Genomic DNA, 24,348 nt, shown 5'->3' on the forward strand with positions numbered 1-24,348 from the left:
CTGGCATGGAGCTATTGCCTACAACAGTTGCATGAGAACAATACTTAAACAATGGGAAGTTGTTTATGCAAAGTAGACAGCTGAAAGTAAAGGCAGACAGAACTTGACAGCAAGAACTTTGACATTAAGATATTTAGTCAGCGCACCACAAAGTAATTCCCACACCCATAAGATCTGTCTGCTTCTCTTATTTCCTCTCCTCATACGGCGATAACTGGGAAAGGGGTCAGGAAAGGAAGCGTGATTGGGTATTTCCCCCAAACAGCTCTCAGTGATATTTGACCACAGTTATTGCACTACAGAAGCCTATTGTTAGTTTTTAGCAAGCTGTCAGATTAGGAGTACAGTTTCTTGGCATCTTTTATCAAATGCTGGAGAGGTTTCATAAGAAATATACTTGGCATTTACAAATTTAAACATAATTCAGAAATGACAGTCTGGATACAGGGTAGGATCAGGCATGTTAAGGTACTCAAGCTTAAATCAGCCTGTGTTAATGGGAAGATGATTAATTTTCCTCCACCAAGACTGGCAACCTCAGCCATAACTGCCAGGCCAGGGTTAATGTACTTGTCAGCTTGAGTGGAGGTTTTTCCACTACGGTAGCAAACAGAGAACTACAACAACATCTTGCTTTGGCCCAAGCTAACTAAAAAGGAAAGCACACTATCAGCACTGCAACTTTCAATAGCTCTGACATGCAATATTTAAAATGCCAATGCTGCTGACCAACTTAGCTAACACAAGCAACCCTCTGATTATTCCACAATTCTAACTTCATTTTCTAGTTCTCATCTTCCATGCCTCCACCTAATATTTATGTCTTCAACTCTCCTAGTTTCTGTAACACGTTAACATGTTTTTAAACACAAATGTACTACMTTCTGAAAGCTGAAAGTGTGGCTATAAAGTAAAATAAACAGAATATCASAAGGAGCTGTTGCACTAGTAGAATGAATCATTTTTGTATTTAAGTCAATAAAATCCGTTACTGGGGAATCCCAGCCATTTCCAGTGTAAGGTACTATAACGCTGGAAGAGCCAACAAACGTTGCCTTGAGTAGGTCCAGCACAGTACCAGACAGAAAAGACTGGCCTTGCTTGTTAAGAGCCCTATTATTACAGCTTCTGCCTTCTTTTCCTAATCTTAGCTTACATGCAGCACTCATGCATTTTGGGGCTCAAGCTCCCTAAAACATGCAAGGAGAAAAAGCCAGGCTGTTTCCCAGCCACAAAGGAATAAGGCAAACTGTGAGGAGGTGTGGAGGAGGGTTAAAGGCAGGTGCCTCCAGCAAAGCTGGGCTGCAGAAAAGTTCTGCAGTGTTGCCTGGCAGCAAGTAATTATCTGCCAGTGTGCTGTTTCCACGTGCCAACAGCCAAAGCCCACACAATCAGCAAGCATGGGAAAGTACGTGCGTCAGCTAAAGCTAATGGCTAGCTCCACTGGTTCCTAAGAAAAGGGATGGAGGTGCTTTGGAGTTGAGGCTTTGGTTGCTCTCTTGTTATTATTGCAACAGCAAGGACTATGAACCATGAATGCACTCAAATGAGATGTCCAGGGAGACAAAAATCCAGGAGATGCTTCTGGCTCTTAAGAGACAGAAATCAGTTATTGAAGATTATGTATTAAAAAAAACAAAAAAACAAAAAAACACCACCACTGTCATGCTAAATTAGCCATGCAAAAAATCACAATTCCACACTGAAATGGTTGGAAAATCTCCATCAATGCAGGTTCTTAAAACAGGTTAGACAAATTCTGTCAAAAATGGTTTAGGTATATCTGATCCTGCCTTAGGATAAGGGAATGGGCTGCACAACCTCTTCAGAGACCTTCTAGCACTCCTTCTAGTGATGCTTCTGTGATTACCTACAGAAGGGAAAAGAAGCACATCCCAACCTAACTGTYCACACATCTTCCCTCTTTCTCCCTCAAGCTCCAAGATGACTCCCCTGCACTGGGGGGTTAATTGCAGAGCAATTCAGATCCAGCCAAAAAAGCACCCTCAAGAATTATGCCATCCATAACGGTTTCATTCATGAGCTGCCAAAGTGCCATATTCCTCCTTTTCTCCCACATCCCCCCTGCACCCCCACCTTTGCCTGCCCTTTAAGGTTCCCAAATGCCTGTGCACTGTATGTGGTGGCAGCAGAGTTCTTAATACGCACTTATTAAGATCCTAATTGAATCCCGCACTGCCTTGTCTGCATCTTGCCAGCCGGAACACGAACAAGGCACCCTATAATTCAATTAGAAGGACTTGCAGCAAGCTGATCATTAGTCTGTCAGGTTGTTAAGAAAAAGACATCTAGGAATAGGGGAGGAAGTTAAACAAAAGGAGAATTGTTAACAGCAGCTTTCCCTAATTCATGTAGAGATACACACATATCTGAAGTATGGAATCTGCAATGCCCAAGCACTTGAACGAAAGCTCATCACTTCACACTCTGGCAGTTCTTTCTCTTGCCTCAAGAGGCTTGGATAACACTTCAACAGTTGGAATTAGACGTTTCCTGATCAGTCCTTCTATGCACAGATTAATGAAAAAAAATACCACTAATACACACCATTACTCCAAACAAGGAAGTCTCATTACCTGCCAAAACCCTGTTGACAGAGGAATGGGTGGCCAAGCCAGGCTGTCCACGTTCATGGAAAATCCCAGCATAAGGCAAGTATTCCGGCAGCAAGAAGCGCCTAAAAAACAAAGAAAGAGTAAACTTATATGGAGAAAAAAATTTCAGAGTACTAGAGCTCTGGACAGCAACTGCAACTTCTTTGAGGGAACAGGACTGAATTGCAGCAGACTATAGCACAGAGAAGGCTGAACTCCTCTGCTGAGTCATCCACTTCAGTGCTTCAAACAAGCAGCAAGTTACAGATCGGATCCTCTCCAATCGATGTGGCTGTGAAGAYTGCCACTAAGCAAATCCCTTCCTTCCACAATAGCTTTCTAATCGCAGAACAGCAGGTCTCGCTGAGAAACCCATGAGATTTTCCTTTCCCTTCTATTCTGCCTTCATACCGTAGCCCCAACTTGCAGGTAAGAACTGCTAAGACCAAACTCTCCTTTGAATGTCACAGGATGAACCAACCACACTAACCTGCCATCTCAGAGGTCCCAACAACTGCAAACCAAGCAAACAGCAGCCCAGTGCAAGAAAGAATTCATCTGAAAGTACCATAGAGCTGTAGTGCAACTGGCATCTTCTGGATTTTCAAACTCTTTCACTGTTACGTGTACAAGCCTTACCTGGGGACAAAGCGCCCCAGCGACGGTGCAGACATGCGGGCATTCCGGGGAGCTCGGTGCCTGGATCGGTCTCCATTGTCCCTTCAGCAAAAGAAAAATTTTTATATATACACACATATATACATATAAAAAGTAAATACATGCACACTGCACATTAAAAAAAAAGAAACTATGTAATAAAGTAAATTCGAAGGAAAGAAAAATCCAACAACATCAACTAGTCATCCTGAGAATACCAGTGAGTTTTAGTGGGTCTCTTGCATGAGTCATATGCTTCTAAAGCTCTGAATTCATACAACTTCTTATACCCAAGACTCCTGAAATTTTTAAATATGGGTCACCTGGGAAGTAACATACATCTTCCTCACATTTTGACAGTGTCTCAAAAGTATCACATTGCAGAGAGTCAATATATCGACAATAGTGCCAGTGCAAAAGAAACAAACCTCTGAATTTGGACTTGGAGAGCAAAAGCAAGCACACCATAGTCCTGAAGGGAACTTTCTCATAGACAGAGAGATCTGTTAAGTTTCACTTCTTCATTTCCAGAAATGCTGGTAATGGAGCATAACCTGGAGACTGTTCTTTTGAGCTCCCTCAAGATCAAGTTTAAGTGCCATCATAACTTAAGATAATCTCATCCTTCACAGGCTTTTCCAGGGAAGTCAGAAATATTAGGTGATATCAGATAAAAACTATACCTCCTCAAAGTCTCTCTTTCTATTCCACAATAAATAGCTGTGCCTTGGGGGAATGAGGTGAAAGGCTCTAGGATTTATGGTCCTATAGTAGACAGGAAAACCTCCCTTCTCAGGAGGGCAGTGCAGCACTGGAACAGGTTACCCAGAAAGGCTGTTGAATCACCATCCTTGGAGGTCTCAAAACTCAGCTAGACAAAGCCATGGCTGACCTTACTTAATGCCCACAATGGCCCCACATCAAGCAGGAGGCTAGACTAGGGAACCTCCAGAGGCCCCAACAAACAAAATTTCTTTAATACTTCATCCATAGGTCACATAAGACCTATAAACAYACAGGACTAAAATTGCAAGGAAAATGGCAAGACTCCATCACCAACTCCCAAGCTCTGGAACAGACTTCCACAATGCTTTATTCTCAGTTTAGGAATTTACTTTCTGTGTGACCTTGTGCAAGTAGCAAGTCTGCTCTCCAAGGATTCCAGATCCCCACCTGTAATTGCAGTTGTACTTGTCTCCTTCCCAGGCAGTTGTGGGGAGAATATTATTTGCAGAGCCTTAGAATCACTAGAAAACCAAGCATTCCTTCTGCAAGACACTAGCAGCGCAATCCTAACCCACTCCAGCAAGCTGTGCATGTGGGGATTTTTTTGTTTTGTTTTGTTTTTTTAAGTCAGTGAGCAAGAAACGTGGGCTGAGAAGAAAGTCCATTATGTGGCTGTTTCCCACACATTTGAGGAACCAAGAACACAAGAGCAGAGGTGGTTCTGCAAAGCTCATTAGCATTTCAAACTATTTCACCAAAACCAAATCTACATCAGAGCTCAAAGCTTCCATTTCTCCTCCCATTTCACTGCAGACACAGCATTTGCAGTTCACAACCAGAGACACAAAGCACCTCGCCCTGAGGTTTCTGTGAAACCAGAAGGATTCCTGAAATCAGCAAAGCAAAAGCTGCTGCTGTTCTTTCCTCAGAGGCCTCCAGCCTATTAAGAAGCAGATCAATAACAGAGGGAATACTGTGAAGTCGAGTGCTGACATATCAACTTTTCCTGCCAAAGAAAAACAGCTAAAGGGGACAAGAAGTGTCATGTTCCAGATCTTGCCACACACAGTAAAAGCTAGTAGAAGTCAGACAAGCAATACACTTTTTAAAAGTCCTTGTTACTGTTTTTGAAACTATGCTGATATGCAGCCCTGGGAGTAAAGAAGCAAAACACTCTTGAGGGTTTGCATTTAGTTTGGACATTTACCAGAATTAGAAGATGCTCTTGACAGAGGCAAATAGCAGCAAGATGAACAAGAACAGGACTGCACACTGCAGAACTCTCCAGTTAAAGAGAATTTCTATAACAGGTTTTAAAAGGAATAAGGAATTTGCTTTGGCAAGCAGAAAAAAGAAAAAGGTACAAAGTCTCCCCATAGCACATGTCAAGAGACCTAGAGAAACTAATTATTCATTATAGGGTTTTTTTTTTTTTAATGCCACTAGCCAATGCTCTTAGCACATGTAAGAATATTTTTGGACAYGTTTTCCAATCAGCTAGACTTTCTGATGGGAGAGCTCTGATCCTGTACTGTCCCATTCATTGTATGTACATCCTCCAACACAAAAAGCCTATATGAGAAAAAATATAGGCTAGACTTTTCTCTAGTTTTCACCACAACAGACAGAGCAACCTATTTTCTCTCCCCCTCCCCCCCCCCCAAAAAAAAAAAAGAGCCCAACTATCACTGCCCTGTACTCAAGTAATAGGATTTGGAGTGAGAAACAGTGACTACCCTTTGAGAGCGCTAGAATTTTCATTTACCAGAGTCCATAATGGAAGCATAAAATACAATCCTGTAGCTGTCTACATGAAAGGGGAATATTACCAAACAATTACTCTGAAACACTAATTTACAGTGTCATTTACATCTAAACTCTCATGCTCAACTCTATGCAAGAGTGCTTTAAGCATCTACTGCTGAAAAGCTGGAACAGCTGATATTGCCCTGGTGCCAGCTGAAGATTATTTCTGCACCTTCTAAAAAGGAAAATAAAAAAACCTACAGATCAGTGAAGATGGGCAGCACTTTGTGTTATTTCTGTAGCGCATACAGCCTGCTGACAGAGGGACGAGAGCAGATGTTAACATGACTGGCGTGCCAGCATGAAGCACTCCTGCAAGAAATGAAAGATTTCCAAAATTCTCTAAAGTACTAGCGAAGATCTCGTATTCTGCTTTCTGTCTAGTGTCAGCTTCCTACAGACTCATCAGCTAATGATTTGCAGCACATAATCTAATTCCATAACACAACCTGGAAAAGTGGATCCCTCAGTATACATATAGTAAAAAGCCTCTTCTGAAAAGCAAGCCAATAACCTCCTTGTAAACATAAGCGAGACAAAAAGGTGCCACAGCAAGTGCTGCAACAAGGCTAAAAAGTCTCCTGGAATATCCTTGGTCATATGTATGCCAGCAAATGTGAATAGCACAGGGAAAGTTCTGCAATGAAAAAAATGAAGGAACTAAGCAACTCATTGAGTAAGACATAGCAAAAGAATCAGAAGTAATCAGCATGTAAAGTGACACAGGAGACTTAATACCATAATTAGTGAACAGACTAATTTGTCTTAGGAGGAAAATGGCAAGAACCAAGAAATGGTCAAAATAACTTTCTAAGGGTTTGGCTCAAAATTCTGTTCATGAATAACTTGTTTAGATACCAGTGTGAGACAAATCAAAATGACAATATGGAGAATAAGAGTTATTAGGGGAAAAAAAAAATTAAGTTAATACTAACACAGAATAGAGCAGGAAAAGAAAGGAATTCAAACATATTCAAGGAGGTTGATGGAGCTTTAAAAGAGTAGAAAAAGGATGAAGACTTATCCTAAACTGGGTAAGACAGTCAAAGCTTCTTGCTTTTTTTCTGCTATTGTTTTGTTTGCTTTTAAGAGAAAAGATTGACCAATGTAGATAAAATGAAGTGGCAGTGACAGCTCTGAAAACAGAGATGGAGATGCAGAACKACGCATCCTAAAGTTAGGAGAAAAAGCATTCTTTTTATCTGGTAAATTGGCTACCACATTAATCAACTGAGTGGATACAGAAGATAGAAAAGCAGAATATAGTCAAGATTGTTAGAAAAGGAAAAACACACATCTTGGCAAGAATTATCCTTAATATTTAGAGATTGTTGTATTAGGAAGTGAAATTAAAAACACAGCATGGGATTTCTAATGCAATCTGTTGGCCTAACTGTTCCCATTATAGTCAATATTAAAACTCCCACCAACTACACTGGCAGTAGAATTAGGTCAACAATGACCACTTTGAAAACTCATTCAATTATGAGCGCCGTCACCAGTAAGTCGTGCAAGTTCTTAAGAATCAAATTATGCCAGACCAACCCAATTGCTCTGTTATTTTCAGCATTTTATAGTGTTTCGTGTGATCCAATTCAAAATGTTAAATCAATTTCTATTGCAGAGGTTAGACACTTAAGGACAAGAGGAATACTAAATAATTGGTTAAGTGGCAGATACTAAAATCTTGCAGTATTTACATGAGATTCAGTTTGCACCATCTTTACATGGTAACAGTACTTCAAACATGAAGCATTTCCACTTACTTGCTTATAATCGTGTATGACTGCAGCAGGTTATTTCAGAGGAGATAGGGAAGGCAGGAGTAGCACACAGATCATATCAAGAGCTCAGTGGAAATTACCAAAAAATATTAACTTATTTGGCTTTTGATGTTGGCAAATTGATTCTCTCAAGTCTGACCCCAGGTTCTGTAGAGAAGGTATGTGAAGGATGTCTTATCAAATTGGCCATACTGAAGGAGTAAGAAAGATCCTGAAACCATGCAGTTCACAGGATTCTCTGCTGAGTCAGATGGAAACAGTCGACATCCTGTGAAGGRTACCCTCATAAGAGCTGCACAGGACTACCAGGCAAAGCAGGTGCTTTGCTCATGAAGGGTGTGGAAGTAGTAAGAAATAAACAAACAGAAAAGACTCATTAAGTTTTCTGGTGAATCTAAGAATGTCAATCACTTTTTGGCATCATACCGATGAGTAAGGGGCATACAGTGTTGGGACCACTACAACAGAAAATTAAATACCAGCTTTATCAACTGAGAGGAGCAGCAAGCACCAGGAGATGTTAGAGCTTTTGTATTTCTCCGCCTGATCCAGCAAGATCCTGAGTGTTTCCTACAAATGAAGTTAGGGAAAACTGGGAGCATTTCCAGGAAATAAGCCTCTGAGAAATAAATGCGAAATAAATAAAACCTTGACATTCTGAATATTCGGTTAGATGCAGGTATCCTAGAAGGAAAAAAAACAAAAGCAGGTAGCAAGCTTGTTATAACTCTGCAGTGAGACATGGTAGCCAAAGTAACATCTTCAGGATCAGTGAGACTAGTCTCCTGATCAAAGCATGGGAGTTTCTGTCCCGTATACTCTATTTTGCTCACAACTCCTAAACCTTGGAGGAGCTGTACACTCAACCCAGGATAAGGGAACAACTCTACATATGGCTCTGATGACAAGGGTATCTTACCTAAAAAGAGAAAGATGTTTAAAAGAAAAGATGCAGAAGAACTGACTTACCTCTTTGATCAGGGCCTCTTTTTTCACAAGTAGGTACAAATAAGCAAGTCAGGAGCACTAAGCACATTAAACAGGATAACAAATATTGGCATCCACAGACATTAAAAGGATGAAAACACCAATTTAAAAGAATATACATAATCTAGTAAAAATCAGAGGTATAAATCTACCTACCCATGTTTGAAGGATATGACCATTACTGAAGGAGAGGTATTTAAGGCAGAACACAAGGATGCAACAAGAAGGAACCAAGAAAAAATAAGCAAAAAGAAGCATCTCCTACACAAAAAGCCTTTCCTGGCAGGAAAGGACTGCAGGACAATCCCAAGTTTAACAGTAGAAGCCAAACAAAATTGAAGAATAAAAATATCAGAGAAACTGTAAGGAGCTGCCCAGCTGGAGAGACAGGAACTAGCAAAATAGATTCTTAACACAGCTACTTAACACGACAATTGATGAAGAAGCTAGGTAAGTCAAAACATGGTTCCTTTCCATTTTCACATGTTCTTTTGAGGACCGGAAAGTCAGTCTTTTGCTAGTAACTTTAAGGGAACACAAGGAAGAAAAAAAAAAAAAAAAATCTTATCAGCAACTTATCAGCTAAAACTTCCTATAAAACAGCAGTAGTACTGTAGATAGCTGGTTACTAATGGCTCTCCTGATCAGAAAAAAACCCACCCAACTCCCCCCCAGCCTTGATTACCTCTTAGAGGGCCAATCAGGGGGAAATGAATTTACAAGATGAATAACGGCACTTCAGATCAAGTATTTCAAAGAAGCATCGCATAAGTGAAGATTGATCATCTGGTCAAGAGAAACAGCAGCACTTGCCCGTTAAATGCAGAGGATTAATTGCTTCAGAGAAAGACTAATTCGGAACCACAGTGAAGCACTCACTCTTCACAGAGAAGACAGAGAAGATACCCAGTTGTCTCTATTTTGATCACCTCACTGTGTGGTGGGCTCATAAATTGATGGCATCTTTTAGAATAAGGCAAATAGACCCCATAGCTGCAGTGAATCACTAGAAGTCAGAAGCTTCAGAGAACAGAGAAAGGTAGAGAATCTCTACTGCCCAGGCTAGAACTGGCATATGAGTATTAAGAAAACCACTAGATTCAATATTTTATAAAAATAAGAGCATCCAACATTACAATCACCCTTCTAATCCTTTAATTAGCCATTTTCCAACATTCATCCAAAGATAAGCATGACTAGGAAAAACTTCACCATGGCTAATTCTAACCACCAGGAAACTCCACAACTGGTGTTGATCGAATACAGTTTGCAAAGCAGCTGCCTCATCAGACTTCAATACTAGAATTAAGGGTCAAAAGTAAACACCAATTTTTCTATGTATTCTACTATTACTCTGCTGCTCTTCCAAGAGAAATACAGGCAAAAACATAACTGCACAATCAACCCTAATCTGTTAGGCCTACAAGTCTGTAGAATGCTAACCACTGCCAGCTCTGCATGGCCAGCAAAAACTAGTAACAGCCTGCTTCCTCATCACTCTCACTAATGCCAGCAGACACCTATTAGGTGACGTACATTGACTTAAGAATTTCACTGGTACAAAATAAAAAGGAAAAGAATGAGCACAGCTCATAAGTAGCTTCAGTGGCAGAAATAAACTCAGATGGGTGAAGGGTCCCATCTTGATATCAAAAGTCTCTCTACAAGCCCAGGCCACCAATGATATGCAATACAATGCGAGCTTGCCTAGCAACACGCAGCTTCCAGAAGGCACTCAATTCTTTCACCACCCTGCTAGGAAGACACTTGTCCCTTTCTGCAGTCTGAGCTAATGGAAACAACATTATTCTGGAGAGGTTAGCAATATCCTGGAGTACAGCTATAAGGAAATAGTCATTGCCTGTCACTACATCCAGGCAGTAGTATTAGACATTAAGATCAAGATAAGGAAAATATAAGACTGTTACAAAAGTTAGAGATAAAAAGAACAGGGAAAATGAAGCTGCAGTCTACTCTGAGTAGATCACAAACCAAATTAAGGCTCTAATCTTTGAAAAGTGAAGTTCAAAGTGTAGATCCAATATCACTCCCATTTATCCAGAACTTGTGAGCATTCTTAGCCAGCAACTGTGTCTAAGATGATGAATATAATTAACTTAAATTGCTAGGTATCTAGAAGCAACAATCCAGTGCTCAGTGCTCAAGAGATCTTCAGCAAAAAGAACAAAAAGTGACCACCGAGTTCCACAAAATTCAGTCTGCCTTGAAAGTCCCTTTTGGGAAGGTCTGTCTTCTTCAAAACCAATGAGGCAGAGCCATTTGAGCTGGGAAACAGTGATGGCAGTGATGACATTAAAAGCAGAGCTGCATAGATAAAAGGGCTCTGGGAGAAAATAACAACAAAGGCAGGTACATGCAACAAATAGCAATCCTGCTTTTAATATCTCTATCTGAACTCAAATAACAAAACATTAACATGAATTTTATTTGTAGCGGCTCAAGCAAGAGAGACAGATATGACAAACCGTCACATCTAAGACTTCCAGAAAGCAATTGCTGCTTTTCCTGCAGTATACTTGTGCACCAAGGATCCTAAAGATCTCCAACTATCCGCATTTAAGCAACAGGCAGAGACCACATCTATTCTTACACGTGTCTCCTACAATGTCTTTTGTTAACCTCAAAAGGTAAATACCAGGATGGAAACTGTAAGAAGGGGGGGGGGGGAAGGCAGAGAGAGTGGGGGGAACCACTAGTCTAACTGCTTTCAGAATCCTTGTAAGAGACCATCAATTGAGGAAGGTCATCACTGTGGTTTGGATAAGCTACCTTACTATCACTAAACCAAAAGGCTATCATTGATCAAGTCATCTCTCTTACCCACCTTCACTGTGCCCTAGCAGAACTAAGTATTTGGCATCCTCTCTATCTCAACAAGCCAATTCAGGCAACCGAGTTACCTTACAGAGTAACCCTCTTCCCGTTCCTCTGGGCTTCCCTGCACTCTTCCCTCCATAATGAGAGGGCTGCTCTCAGTTGCTGTTCTGGAAATCAAAGCTCCGTATTTATTTCAAGTCTCACAAAAACATTAGCCATTCTAACCTCTTTTTTCTCCTGCAAAGAAAAGCTGGTTCCTACTTTAAGGAATTTCTTTTGCAGAAGCTCTGAAGGAGGACAGCAAAGACAATGATTAGCTGCATAAAAACACAGAAAATCACCAGAGTTCTACCCATGAACTTAGTAGCTGATGTGCTAAGAGAAAACAGCAGGTGCATTGTGAATTGATTGCATTTCTACAGATTCATGCTCCAGCTGCTTTGTGCCTCCAGCAAACAATGATATATGGTAAGACTGAAGAGGTAGAGACTGGGTATGAATACAACCATGGAATTCCTTCACAAGGGTGGGGAAGAAATTATTTCAAGAAGTGGTAACCTCAAAACCCTCTCCCTTCCTTCACTCATACTTTCCAATCTCTGTCTTGGCCATTAAGCAAAACACATGCTTATTCTTACCATGACATACAAATCCCTCCCCAAAAACCACTTACGTGATTCCACTTGACAAGTCATAGAGAGAACAGACCCAAAAACTCGAACTATCCAAATGCACGCTTTGCTGAGTAACCACACTGCCATGGCCACTACATTTCCCCTTCACTTTCTTATTGCATAGTGTTAATTCAGATGCAATTGCTTCCAAGAATTTACTAGTTAATATTTTCAAGTACCAATCCACACACTAAGCTTCTTACACAAAGAAGCTAACAACAAGAGATGCTTTAAATGGAGACATTCCAGAGAAGGGTGATTGCCTGGATCTCTCAYATGAATGTCTATTTAGCCATGCATCTTTCTCCTTAATGCATGAAAAATGTTAAACCAAAGTACCAACTTGAAATGGAACACTGACTATGACACAAAACAGACTCCCAAACCAAACACCATACCCACGGAAAAGTGGGCAAAAAGTCCACCACACTACCCTCTGAAGTAAACTAAAATCACATTCAAGAAACGAACAGAGAGACTTACAGCTTTAACGTATCGACAGTCAGCTGGTGAGTTTAGAACTTAGAACTTTTTACAGCAAGAGACTATTGAAGTAACGTAGATTTGTCTGCTCCACCTGCAAAAGTGTCAATAAGGCAACCAAGAATGGCAGAGAAAAGACATGGTGTATACTAGTATATCTTGCGCACTTATGAAGAGACACCTGCAAGATGCCCATCTGAGAATCCAACAAATCTAGGTCCAGAACATGCCTTAACTGGAAGAGTTTAAATTTGACAAAGAAAGTTAAAAAACATGATATTGAACCTAGAAAGCTTTCCACAGCAGATTCGTCATCTCTGCAAAGCAACAGCCTGCTTCCACAAAAGCAGAATGCCCATTGTGGTCACAGGAAAGCAGTGCCTACAGTACTCACATTCTCAGTCTGGGGGTTCAGTAGCGTCACAAAAGCAAATCAAAAAGGTAAGGCACCAAAACAAGATCTCAGGCCTGTGAAGTAAAGCCCTTCTCATTGTACAGAAACAATACAGCAAAGACTGTTCATCTGTGCCATAGTCACAGACTAGGAAGGATCTATCCCAGCACTGATCCTCCTAGGCAAAGCAAAAAGGAGAAGATAGAAAGGGGAAAAACTGCAGATGATAAACAAGTGTAATCTCTAAGCTCCTTCATATCTATATTCTACCAGGCATCCCACTCTCAAAAAGCAGACAGAGGAGTCAGGCACAATCAGTCATACCTTCAGCCTTAGCTTGAAAGCCTTATGGAACTGTAGTGAAGGATTTCAGCAAGGTGGTGCACTGTCCTATATATCTGCTTTTTAGTCTGACACACAATAGGAACCTGTATTCTTTCCCATGCTTACTGCAGACAGAAAGGGAAATAGGTAGTCCGAATTCATCTGCAGAAACATCTTTACATTATGATTGTGGTGACTGATAAAAACTCACAGATGAATAAAAATGGCTTGCTGATGTCCAAGGAGTCATAGAAGTATCACCCACAATACAGATCACCCCAGCACCAGAGCTGTTTCAGACCAGAGGAAGTCTCTGGAAGAAACCTTGTCAAACYCAATCCAAGAGCTTAAGCTTGTAGAATATGCTGAAGCAAAGGCAGGTTGGCCCTACAATCTAAATTTACTGTGTGTTCCAAACATGATGGGACACTCAAAAATACCTGGAAATTAGAAAGTTCAACTTCTATGACTTGTCTATGAAAAAATCTGTTTTTACCAATTATGCTGGAAAAATAAAGTGATGTCATTCTCCATTTAGAAACTCTTATCCCAGAATACAAGAAGCCTTTTCATTTTAGCTTAGAATTCCGCTAAAGCTAACCTAAAAACCCACTCATATCAATTTATCTGTTCATAACCTTATATTATAATCTGTATATATATTACAATCTGTATAAAATACTCTGATGCAGACATGACTAAGTTCACAGTTGTCAGCTGTATTTAATAAGCAGTAATATGACAACAGTGACAGGTTAAACACAGGCAGCACATGTAGAGAGATAACATCTTATTAGACCAAATAATACAGGTAAAGCTTGTGTCTTCCTCCCCCCCATAACAGCTAGTACAATAAAAAGATATTACTAATCCCTGTATATAAAAAAAAAATGCCTCGTGTTCTTAGACCAGCATCACAGCTATCACCATCACAAACAATGCATTCACAGATGAATTCAAATAAAATTCCGTTCCTGGCATGCAGTCTGGAGAAAATGGCATCAGAAGACTGACACAAGGGAGGACAGGATTTAGTTTGAGTGTTATAGGCCCTATGTGCAGAAACAGTGCAGAGGCCAAGTTTCACACGTGCCTTACTCGTTCATTTGGTAGGCAAAGCTGAAAAGATACAATAATGAACCATAGTGGGAAAACCGTTAGAACCCTACAAGGGCTGAAAGCTGAGGAAGTCCTGGCCCCTAGACACCCTGTGAAAGCACAGGGCTCACTCCTTGCCCAGAGTTCTACGAATAGTAAGACTAACTGGTATTTATTGCCACTTACACCCTTCTCCTGGATCTCTAGGAGGAGAGTGAAGGGGAATAAAATATTTACCAATTACATTGTCCAGATAAGAAAGATAACGCATCAAGGCAAATCAATAAGGCTTTTACATCAGAGAAAGTTCACCGGACTCTGGGAGAAAAGCATGAGCTGCAGACAGCTGCATGCATAGTAGAAACTCCCTTTTCTACATCAGAGCTGGAAAGGTAGGGAAACTGGAGCATCTAAATGATGCCAGAACAAAATAAATGACACTGCTCAGGTGAGAAAGTAAAGTAGTTGAAGGGATGAGGGAGCCAAAGGAGAAGAACAGAACTCTGTATGAGAAAGATTTCATTGTGAAGCATCAGCAGAAGTCAAATGAGCCACAAGACAAGTTCCAGCTCAAAAGACCCCGCACAGCAGTTCCCTGTTATCAGCCAGCAGAGATAATAAAGCAGAGATGGACAGAATGCCCTGGATGAACAGAAGGCCAGGATTCAATATGGAACATTCAACCAACAAGTTCAGCCACTGCACAGTAAGGAATAAATGATCATTTTCCCTCAGTATGAAATAAAAGACAACCTTAGCATGGCGATTGACTTGCTTCCCTGAACAAGCACTCTCGCTGCATGAATATTACCTGCAGAGGAACACGTTTCTCTGAAGGCATCTGCCTGGCTCTGTGAATGGAGAAGCTACCATCCTTTCTTTCCCCAGCAGAACAAGTTGCCCCAGATGAATTGGATAGAATAATAGAAATATTAAGGTCTATGGTTGCTAGACACCCTCCCTGCAAAATGGGCCCAGCAGTCACTACGTTTCTGCTTCTCCACACCACGAAGCTGCTTGGTAAAAGCTACTAGGTAGTGACTCTTCTGCATGACCCCCCTCATTTACATCTTACATAAACAAGGCCACAATGACAGGGGAAGACATTCACTCCCCCTGTGCTTCCGAATATTTAATTGCCAGAGCATGAAATGACAGCTTCACAGAATAACATTCAGGGCGGGGGGGACTACAACCACTTTAAAAGTTGGAAAGGGATTAATTTCCTGCTTTTCAGGAATATCTAGTTTTACCAGTGTCCTTCACAAAGGGACTTCACCCTGACAAAAAAGACATGGAGGTTTAGCATCATGCCACCTCAAGCATGTGCCACTGCAGCAAGTGAGCATGAAAGCTCTGGTAGTTGCAAAGTTCACAGAATCCTCCGCCAGCAGCAACATTAAAGCCCAGACTTCTGAGGAGCTCACAGCTCCCCTCAGACAAACACACCTCTCTACTACAACATCTCCATAGACTACTTTCATGATCATATTCAGGATCATCCTATGTTTTAAGCACAATATACACAAAGGGAGAAAAAAAAAAGTCAAATACTTAAAGCAGATGGGGAAAATCCCATCACAGGAATCACAGAAGACAGACTTGAAAGGTCGTATCCTCTGTTCTGCTGATTATAAGGCGGATTTTAACTTAACACACATCAGGTATCACTAAAAGTCCAAAAGCAGATGTTGGATAGCAGACAGAGTTCACCTAGAACTAGAACTGCTAAGAAAAAAATACAACAGCTTAGAGGAGTGCTGTTCTAAGGTCTGGATGGAGGACCATGCTTCACTCTGAGACAAGAGGCTGTTTGTCCTCCTTACAGTAAGCTAAGTTTGATCTTGACACTGATTCACAATCACCAAGTCTTCCAAAAAGCAATCCCAGGAACTCTAGCTAACCAGACAAAGCTCTACAGTTACAGCAAGTAAAAGAAACAGAACATGCTGGCTGTCTACCACAGCCTTAGACCAAAGAACTAAAGTCCTGCAAAGCCTCTTAGTGGTTCCTGTTCTGCCCTAAGATTTGAAGGCTCTTACACAATTCTTGGCTCCTCATCTCAGTTCCATGGCAGGACAGGATTCTCTTCTGCTTTGTTTAACCAGTACTTTAAGTCTGGTTGATAGCTTGACATGCCAAAGGCACCTTTTATTTCATAACAGAAATGACGGGGACCCATTTGTAGCAATCACTGCTCTAATTATTGATTGAATGACTTAATTTATCTTGTTCCTATAAGAAGCCTGAGATGTCTTTGCTTACTAAGTAACAGGAAGCCACAGAGGAGTTCTGCACTGACAACACCGTCAAGCAAGAGGGCAAGACAGCACACACACTTACTCAAAATCTTCAAATTCCAGATCATTTCCCTCTACAGAAGGATTTGAGTTCTCTGAAGTGGAAGAAGAGGAGGAAGAGCGGAGACGGTTTTGTTGGTATCGCATAGAGCGCTGACGAATACTGTCCCTCCGGGAAAGATACTGGATCATCCTCTGAGCATAATATGCAGCAGGAGACAACCTGCATAGGAGAAAGACAGACACTCATTACAAGAGTAGAGAATGACAGCCAGTCTTATTCTTCCTTTTGAGCTCCAAGTTCCAGGACAATAAGAACACAATACAAAATAGGTTGTTTTTATTTTAACAGTGACTAAGACAGAGGTAAATAAAGAAACAAGTGCAACTTCCCCTTTATACATTACACTCCCACGATTCCCCTGTCGTGGGAACAAAAAGACTACATAGTACCTATAGACAAAGAGTTCATCCATGGCACAGAAAAGTTTGCTTCCAAGGACTCTCCAGAGTCCATTCTTTCATTTTTTTCTAGTTCAAACAACTAATCCCAGCAAGCATCCCTGATAAGGTTTAAGCCCAAACCCAGTCTAAACTCTGCTTACAACACCAAGAAGAAAGCAGCAGCAGTCTTCACATAAATATTGAATCAAGGTCCTGCTGTTCTGGGGGTACTTAAGGGGGGCATCATAAAATATCAAGTAGGAAAAAAACTTTGACAGCTCTGTTTAACTACTTTGTAATCCAAATGGTGATTTCATATACCAGCAATTTTATCAGGTCTACAACATGTATGTTAAGAGGAGAGTTAAAACCCTTGCATTCTATTTGAATGGAAAGCCTTTCTCTGCATTTAAACTTTCTCACGAGCAACCTGGCCCTTGTCTGCGTGAGCTATCATTCACCACTATTTCCCAGTTCCTCAGTGTTAAATGGGTAAAAAGAGACTCCCTTTTCTCACCCTGCATATACCCACAATTCCCAGCACATGCTTTCTGTGAGACAGTTACTCATCAGTGAAGTGCAGAAACCTCAGATACTTGAATAAGCATTTCTTCAGCCTTATTTGGATTAGTCTTGAACTCTAATTTGGGAAAAAGAAAGAAAGAAAAGAGAGAGAGAGAAAGCAAGAAAAAACAGAGAGAGAGAAAGAAAGGAGACTTCTCCCTGGTCCTCAGCAACCATCCTCTACCCTGACACGGAAATGATGCTCTCAGAATAACTAATTAGACACTAAGATGTCTATTCCTTTCACTTCTAGCTCCCCCCATTCCATGTATGTGCTTTTTTATTCCATGCAAGTAGCCAGACTATTTTTATGACCCTGGGAAATACTGATCTCATTTCCTGCAAATGCACCATGGACAAATGAGTGATAATGGAGAAATGAATCCTAATGTTTACCTATAGATGCAAGTTTGAACAGTTTTAAAACAAAACCTCAAATAAACAGTGAATTCCAGGGGATAGTCTACCCTTCTTCTTGACTTATTTGCAAGCACACAGGCTGTCTGCCTTCCAGGAATCCTGCCTATCTTCAGAATTGAGTATCAGGCTAAGTTCTTTTTAGAGTGGGCTTCACTGCTAGCCACGAAGACTCCCTGGGGTAAAGCTCAACTTTATGGTGACCAACACTACATAGTTTCACTATGTTACACTACAACTAGTGGCAAAATATAGTTACCTAATCATCCCTGATAATATGACTGTTACACGAGCTAAAAAAGAATTTTTTTCTTTTCTTCCTGAGCTGTGTTGGTTCTATAGGGAAGTACTGGGAATAAGATTTAGTGTATCTATGAGTAGACTCACATTCATCAGCATGAGCAGCAAACAACTAGACCAGGTCTGATAAAGTGCTCTGCTACTATCCCTAAAATCATATTTCAAAGGAAAACTACATTTAATAGCATTTTGAGAGTGTTCCCTAGAGCAGCATGAAAGAAGTGTACTAACTCTTGAAAGGATGGATTGTATTAGTGTTTTGACTGCAGACACCAATCAAGTACCTTCAATCTCCCATTCCTCCACATGTTCAGAGTATATAGCAAAAGAAGGCAGCAAGAAAGATGGAATTAGAAGTCATGTAGATACTAAGAGAGTGTGTATTCCCCAAAGTAAGTTCCTCGTACCCTACTACTATCTTGGTAAAAAGGCAGATAAAGCAGAGACACTACAGGCTCAAGGATCTAAACATTTAGTCAACAAGCAGGAAAAGTGGGAGGGGAAACCACACACATGCACTTTGTTTTTGTTTCCTCCTGGATCTTTTCTGCACCGTTTGATGAATTAAAGCTGCTCATGCTTATATAACGCAGAAGACTTCACTGTACAAATGCAGTACTTCACTGTACTTCCCTGAAGATTTAACAGGCCAAGTAAAAAAACAACAAAAAAAAACCCCAAGGCATTATGACAATGCACCAGTAAACTGGAAGCTATTCTCTTCTTTGGGTTTTTCCATAAGCGAAGGCTTCTGTGTATTCTTTAAAAGTCCATAACATAAGATGTGCACAAAAAGACAGAAAGGATCACTGAAATGAGGCAACACCAGAAAACACAAACGGCGGTCTCATCAGCCCAGGAATCTAATCACTGAAACTTTTGTCTTTGTTAACCTCAAACCAAGGGAGAGTTTTACAGAAAGCTATGAAGAATGAGATTTGCAGACGTTTAGTCTTCTCAAAATATGCTGTACATCACAAGAAAAAGCACAAACATGCTTGTTTGAATAACAAGAAAGACTAAGCAACGAAGGCTGGCAATAAYGGATGACCAGAGGCCAAATTCAGCTTCCTGACAGCACATGGTATGTAGAATGGATAGATTGCAAAGAAGATTTCCAAAGGGAAGACAAGAAACTTAAATCTTAAACAGAAAAAGGCATGTAAGTGATCAAATGCAAAGGGAAGGGGAGAAACATAATCAACGCAATAGAATAAGGAAAAGATCTTTGCAGATGGACACCTGCAAGGCAAAAATTGTATTTGTCAGGCTGTATCTGTCCTTGGAATATAGATGCAACAAACCAGAATCAGAGCTGAGAGCCAGCATAAGAGATTTAGCTATCCTGGAGAGAGGAGAAGCCTGTAAAGTGACATAAGAAATGCTGGTTAACATTAAACACACTTTCTATCATCCAGCTATTTAACACAACAGTATATCAGCCCCTGACCAAAGTTAGTCTGCCAGATGGCTACACACAAGCCAGTCAAAGCAGACTGCTTGGTTCACTTATTTCTCACCTGTGCTTCTAATAAAACAGTGACAAAACACAGAGTTTATCCAGTAATTCTTAAACCAAGTTTGTGTCCAGCAGACTGTAGGCCGTTTGACAACACCACAAGAGCTAAATTAACCTACTCTCTGAGGTGACCAGACCCCATTTACTGAAGCAGATGGCTCAGAGTAGGAGAGACCGTACCGCCAGGCACATGACAGCCACAGAACAAGGTGCTGAGTGGGAGGAAAGCTGCAGTGCAAAAGCCAGAACCAAGCAGCTTCTGTCTCATCCAACAGGCTACGACACTGGGAGATAGTGCTTTCATTATGGAAAGAGAGAAAGTATTATAAGAGAAAGCTCACTGACCAGTGCTGCTGGCCAGTGAGAGCCTATAAGAGAAGGAACTGAAGGAATATTTTGCTAGGATTAGTGAAGTTCAAATACCTTGCTCTGAATGGCATCATGAGCATAAAAGAAAGAGCACACGTCCTCAGACAGATACATTTCCTCAGTCAGACATCCAAACAGGATGGACCTACACACAGACAGCATGATTTTTTTTTTTTTTAAAGCAAAGGCTGCTTCTCTTTACCCTCCCCCATTTTAGAATCTTCATGGGGGGGTGGGGGGGGGAAAAAATCACAAAAACACAAGCTGGAGGAGGTCTGGACCGAGCTTCCCGCAACAGCCATAACAAGAACTGGCACATCTGCATCCAAGAGCAAGATACTGCTCTGCAAACCCCCAAACTTCCCAGCATTTCAGAAGTAGTGACACCACCCATCAAACCCTGCCTTGATGCAGATGGCTAGGATGTTCAGTGCCATTACTATGGCTCACATCTCTAAATGTTTCCCTGCCAGCAGACACATTTTAAAGTGGTTACCTGATTGGTGTTATTAATTTTCTTGTTGATTACTACAGATGCATATGTTGATTACATACAGATGCATCACCAGCCCCTGAGCTGAAGGCAATGCTGGTAATGGACCCCTACTTTTAGTCGCTTCCTTTCCACTTAAGCCTTCAACTCAGGCAACACTCAAGCCTGCCAAAATGTCAGCCTGAGGGTTGGGTCTCGTTCGTATCAACTGCTCTAGTCTCTTAGATTTGCCTAGAGAGTCATCTACTAAACACTCTAAACTTGTATTGCTTTATAGATGTAGTCTGGGAGCATGTTTTTAAATATCTCTATTTTAAAACGTATTAGTATAGAGCATTCTTTAATGCCAGCTCTACTTGGAGGGTAAATTCTTCTGCAGCTTCAGTTTTCTGAGCTTAGTAAGTGTGGAAACTATGGAGAATGACAGAACAGCCAAGCCAACATTAGATAAGTTCAGTGAGGCCACTGAGAAAGACTGCAGAAGTCTGCATCAGACTGTTCCTTCCAAATTTGAGGTAACTTAAGAAATGTTCTCTCTGCCTCATTCCTGACCTAGGTTATTCAAATAAAGCATCACTCCTCAGAAGCAGTAGACCCAGCATAAAAGTTTAAAAAATAAAAATAAAACAAACACTTAAGTTCTTCAGCATATACGCGAAGTTTTAAAAAATTCCATTGGGAACAGCTTGGTCTTAAGGATATATCTATGTTTATTCCACCTTTGTTTCACTTTTTCCACTTTGTTATTTAAGGACATCTGGAAGTCTTAACCTTCCTGTTACAAACTTTTGATGCTACAAGAAACTCAAAATGCAGTAACTTTTTTTTTTTTTTTTTTTTTAAATCACATCCCTCAATTTCTAGTGAGGTCAAGGGATAATTAAAAAGATCCTACTAGCCTAGCGCACCGGTAAGATTTATAGAGGAACACTCTGATCTTACCCCACTCAAACTTTCAGCTCATGCTGATTAGATCTACGTATCTCATCTTCTGAAAAGGACAGAGTGACACTTAATGGAACAAACTAAACCCCTTAGAGGAGGATTCAACACTGGCCTTTTCTTCCAAAACTTTTTATAAACTCAGACTGCTATAGCTTCAACCACAACCTAAAAAAAAGCTGAACTTCCATGTGAAGAATGCTGTCTCAATTCAAAAATTGCTGCAAGTAGAAAAATACTTTTGACAACACTCCTTATGCTAGGAAATGTCTCACCAGTGTTCCCTTTACATATACATTATTGAGGTTCATCAGGGAAGTGATCTTGGGGTGGAGGGGAAGACAGTATTCCAGGCAGGCCCTCCCTCTTTTTTCCTTCTTAAGATGCAGCTCCTAGAGAGCCAAAACTACTTCTCACAGTCTTTGCCGAAGAAATCTGCGTTCTTTGGATTGGGTATTCCAGAAAATAAGGAATGGTTCACTTCCAGACATTTAACAGCTCTTGGCATTCATAAATTGACCTAATATCATAATTTCTTTTAATTTAATATTTTTAAAATTTCACTTCCTTCTCTCCAGGCAAATCAATCCCTCTACCTGTCATTTAATCAACTGTCATCTAGAAAACTTTTACATCTATCAACACAATTCTGATACTCCATTGCCAAAACCTGCAGTAACCTAGGTATGTCTTCCAGTGACCCTATATAGAAGTAGTATACCTCACCTTACTTGCACCTCATCTATTTATACCATTCCTGAGCTTTGAATTATTATTCTAGAGCAACCTTCCTTGTGATAAATGGAAGAAAGCCTAATATAAGATTTCACCTCTACAGAGGTTTATCTACACGGAGATAGTTAGCAAGAAGTTATTTACAAGCATAACTACACCATGTGGGCTGTTCACAACATAGCCTCTTATTTCAGAACTTGTGCATACAGCACAGTCTATAGCAAAATGCAGATTTTGTCACTAATGATCAGGGAGACATTGGTGGGGGGAAAAAAACTTTTTGCAGCAACATAGATACTTAATTTTCATACAATACTATTCCTGTAAACCCCTTTATGATAACTTCCAGTAGCCTTCAACTCATGCAACTATGTCAGAGGTTCCTTAAGAGGCTAAATCAGATGCATTTTACACCTGCTGAATTTTCCTCATTCATAGCTTTGCTAAATCCACCTAAGAGCATATTTGTCACGATTTTGTCTTTGAAAATTTCCAATGCTGCTTACTGTTCATGATTTTATTATATCTTCTGACAGGGTCTATGGGTCACATTATCCCATATGTTCCTTTCTTCATACACTAAGTGGTAACTGCAAAGATCACTTCTTTCCATTTTTGATAACTGTACCATGTTTGCTTTTTCTGGTCCTGTGAAAAACTCCCACCTCTTCTGGGGATTAAGCAGCACTACAGTTGTTTATATGTCTAATGTTAATGATTCATGATTCTTCAGAAATAATTGTCAGTATTTTGCTCTTAGTTAAGTATACTTAACACTTTGGTTATGTTATCTCATATGGAAACATTCAGGGAGACATTCTATTTCTCTAAGCATGCTGTCTGCTTACATCAACTCCTAACTACCCTTACTGCATTCTCTCTTACTCCCAAATCAACTATTTTTTTGCCTTATTTTTCTTGAAAAAAGATTTCAAATTTATTGATTTCATCTCATCTACTGTTGCACCTGCTTGCCACCTAGTGTTCTCCATCCCAAATGATTTCATGAATCCTTATGCACTTACTTCAACAGCAACTTCTTCCTCTTTTCCCCATTCACTCCAAAATCTGACAGTATCGTCTTGTTTGGATTGCCCCCTCCCCCCATGACAAGTCATAGAGGAGGAGACAGGCCAAATACTAGGACCCTTTCCAAAGGATTCAGCGAGTTACACAGAAGTAATGCTTTTGTCTTGGGATAGCATTTTGTTCTTACCTGGCTGGATCTGGGTAGATTGGATGCTCCCGGGACCCTGCTCCATCATAGCGAGATAATGAAATGAGGGAAGACTCCAGCAACCTCCTAGAAAAGAAAAACAAATGACRAAGTCAAAGGCCAGTCAGAAGCATCCCTCCCATTATGCCCTACTTTCTGAAATCTCTTAAGTATATTTCTATCACTGGTGCAGAGAACTCTATGATATACTTAACCACTGATTGATGACTTAAGAGTTTTGCCACATAGCTATTCAAATCATAATATTCTCACTACACATGAGAGAGAACATCTCAGGTAAGAAAGGAGAGTGGTCCCATACCTGCTTCCAAGTTTCAAGAGAAAGATGTAGATGCTAGTTGCATTTGGAGACAAGCCATCTCAGTTTGTCAGGTCCATAAAACTACTCCTGTATTAGCCATCTGTCAAATTCTTACTGACTCAAAAGTAGCTACACAGACAATGGGCCAAGGACCATGGGAAAAAGAACTGTGCTCACTATGTGGACTCTGCGGACACTGCTTACTGCTTACTCACAGCAAGATATTCAATCTTAGTCTCAAAGCTCAGAAAAAGAGGGTTTTAGCCACAAAAATGTCTGGTTCCTCTGTATCTTAATCTGTCACAGGAAAAGATACCAATATTCACCCAAAAAGTAAATGT

General features: G+C 40.5%; 1 protein-coding gene across 11 annotated transcripts in view; it reads right to left on the bottom strand.

Annotated features, from left to right (window-relative positions):
• Window positions 1-24,348, bottom strand: part of AMBRA1 (autophagy and beclin 1 regulator 1) — a 144,504-nt gene that overhangs the window by 82,269 nt on the left and 37,887 nt on the right. For 9 of the 11 annotated variants that reach the window (XR_003257642.1, XR_003257643.1, XM_026090606.1 and 6 more), the window contains 4 exons: window positions 23,686-23,772; window positions 16,730-16,909; window positions 3,255-3,338; window positions 2,598-2,698 (listed from right to left, as the gene is read on the bottom strand). Coding sequence is in view for 9 of the 11 variants with exons in the window: in XM_026090606.1 (XP_025946391.1) it covers window positions 2,598-2,698; window positions 3,255-3,338; window positions 16,730-16,909; window positions 23,686-23,772 (452 nt within the window). In the remaining 2 variants the exon portion in view is untranslated. The remainder of the gene's footprint in view (window positions 1-2,597; window positions 2,699-3,254; window positions 3,339-16,729; window positions 16,910-23,685; window positions 23,773-24,348) is intronic. The other 2 variants (XM_026090610.1, XM_026090612.1) reach the window with 1 other exon arrangement.

The sequence above is a fragment of the Apteryx rowi genome, unplaced genomic scaffold (assembly GCF_003343035.1).
Source record: "Apteryx rowi isolate R43461 unplaced genomic scaffold, aptRow1 scaffold_862, whole genome shotgun sequence".
NCBI classification, from domain to species: Eukaryota; Metazoa; Chordata; class Aves; order Apterygiformes; family Apterygidae; genus Apteryx; species Apteryx rowi.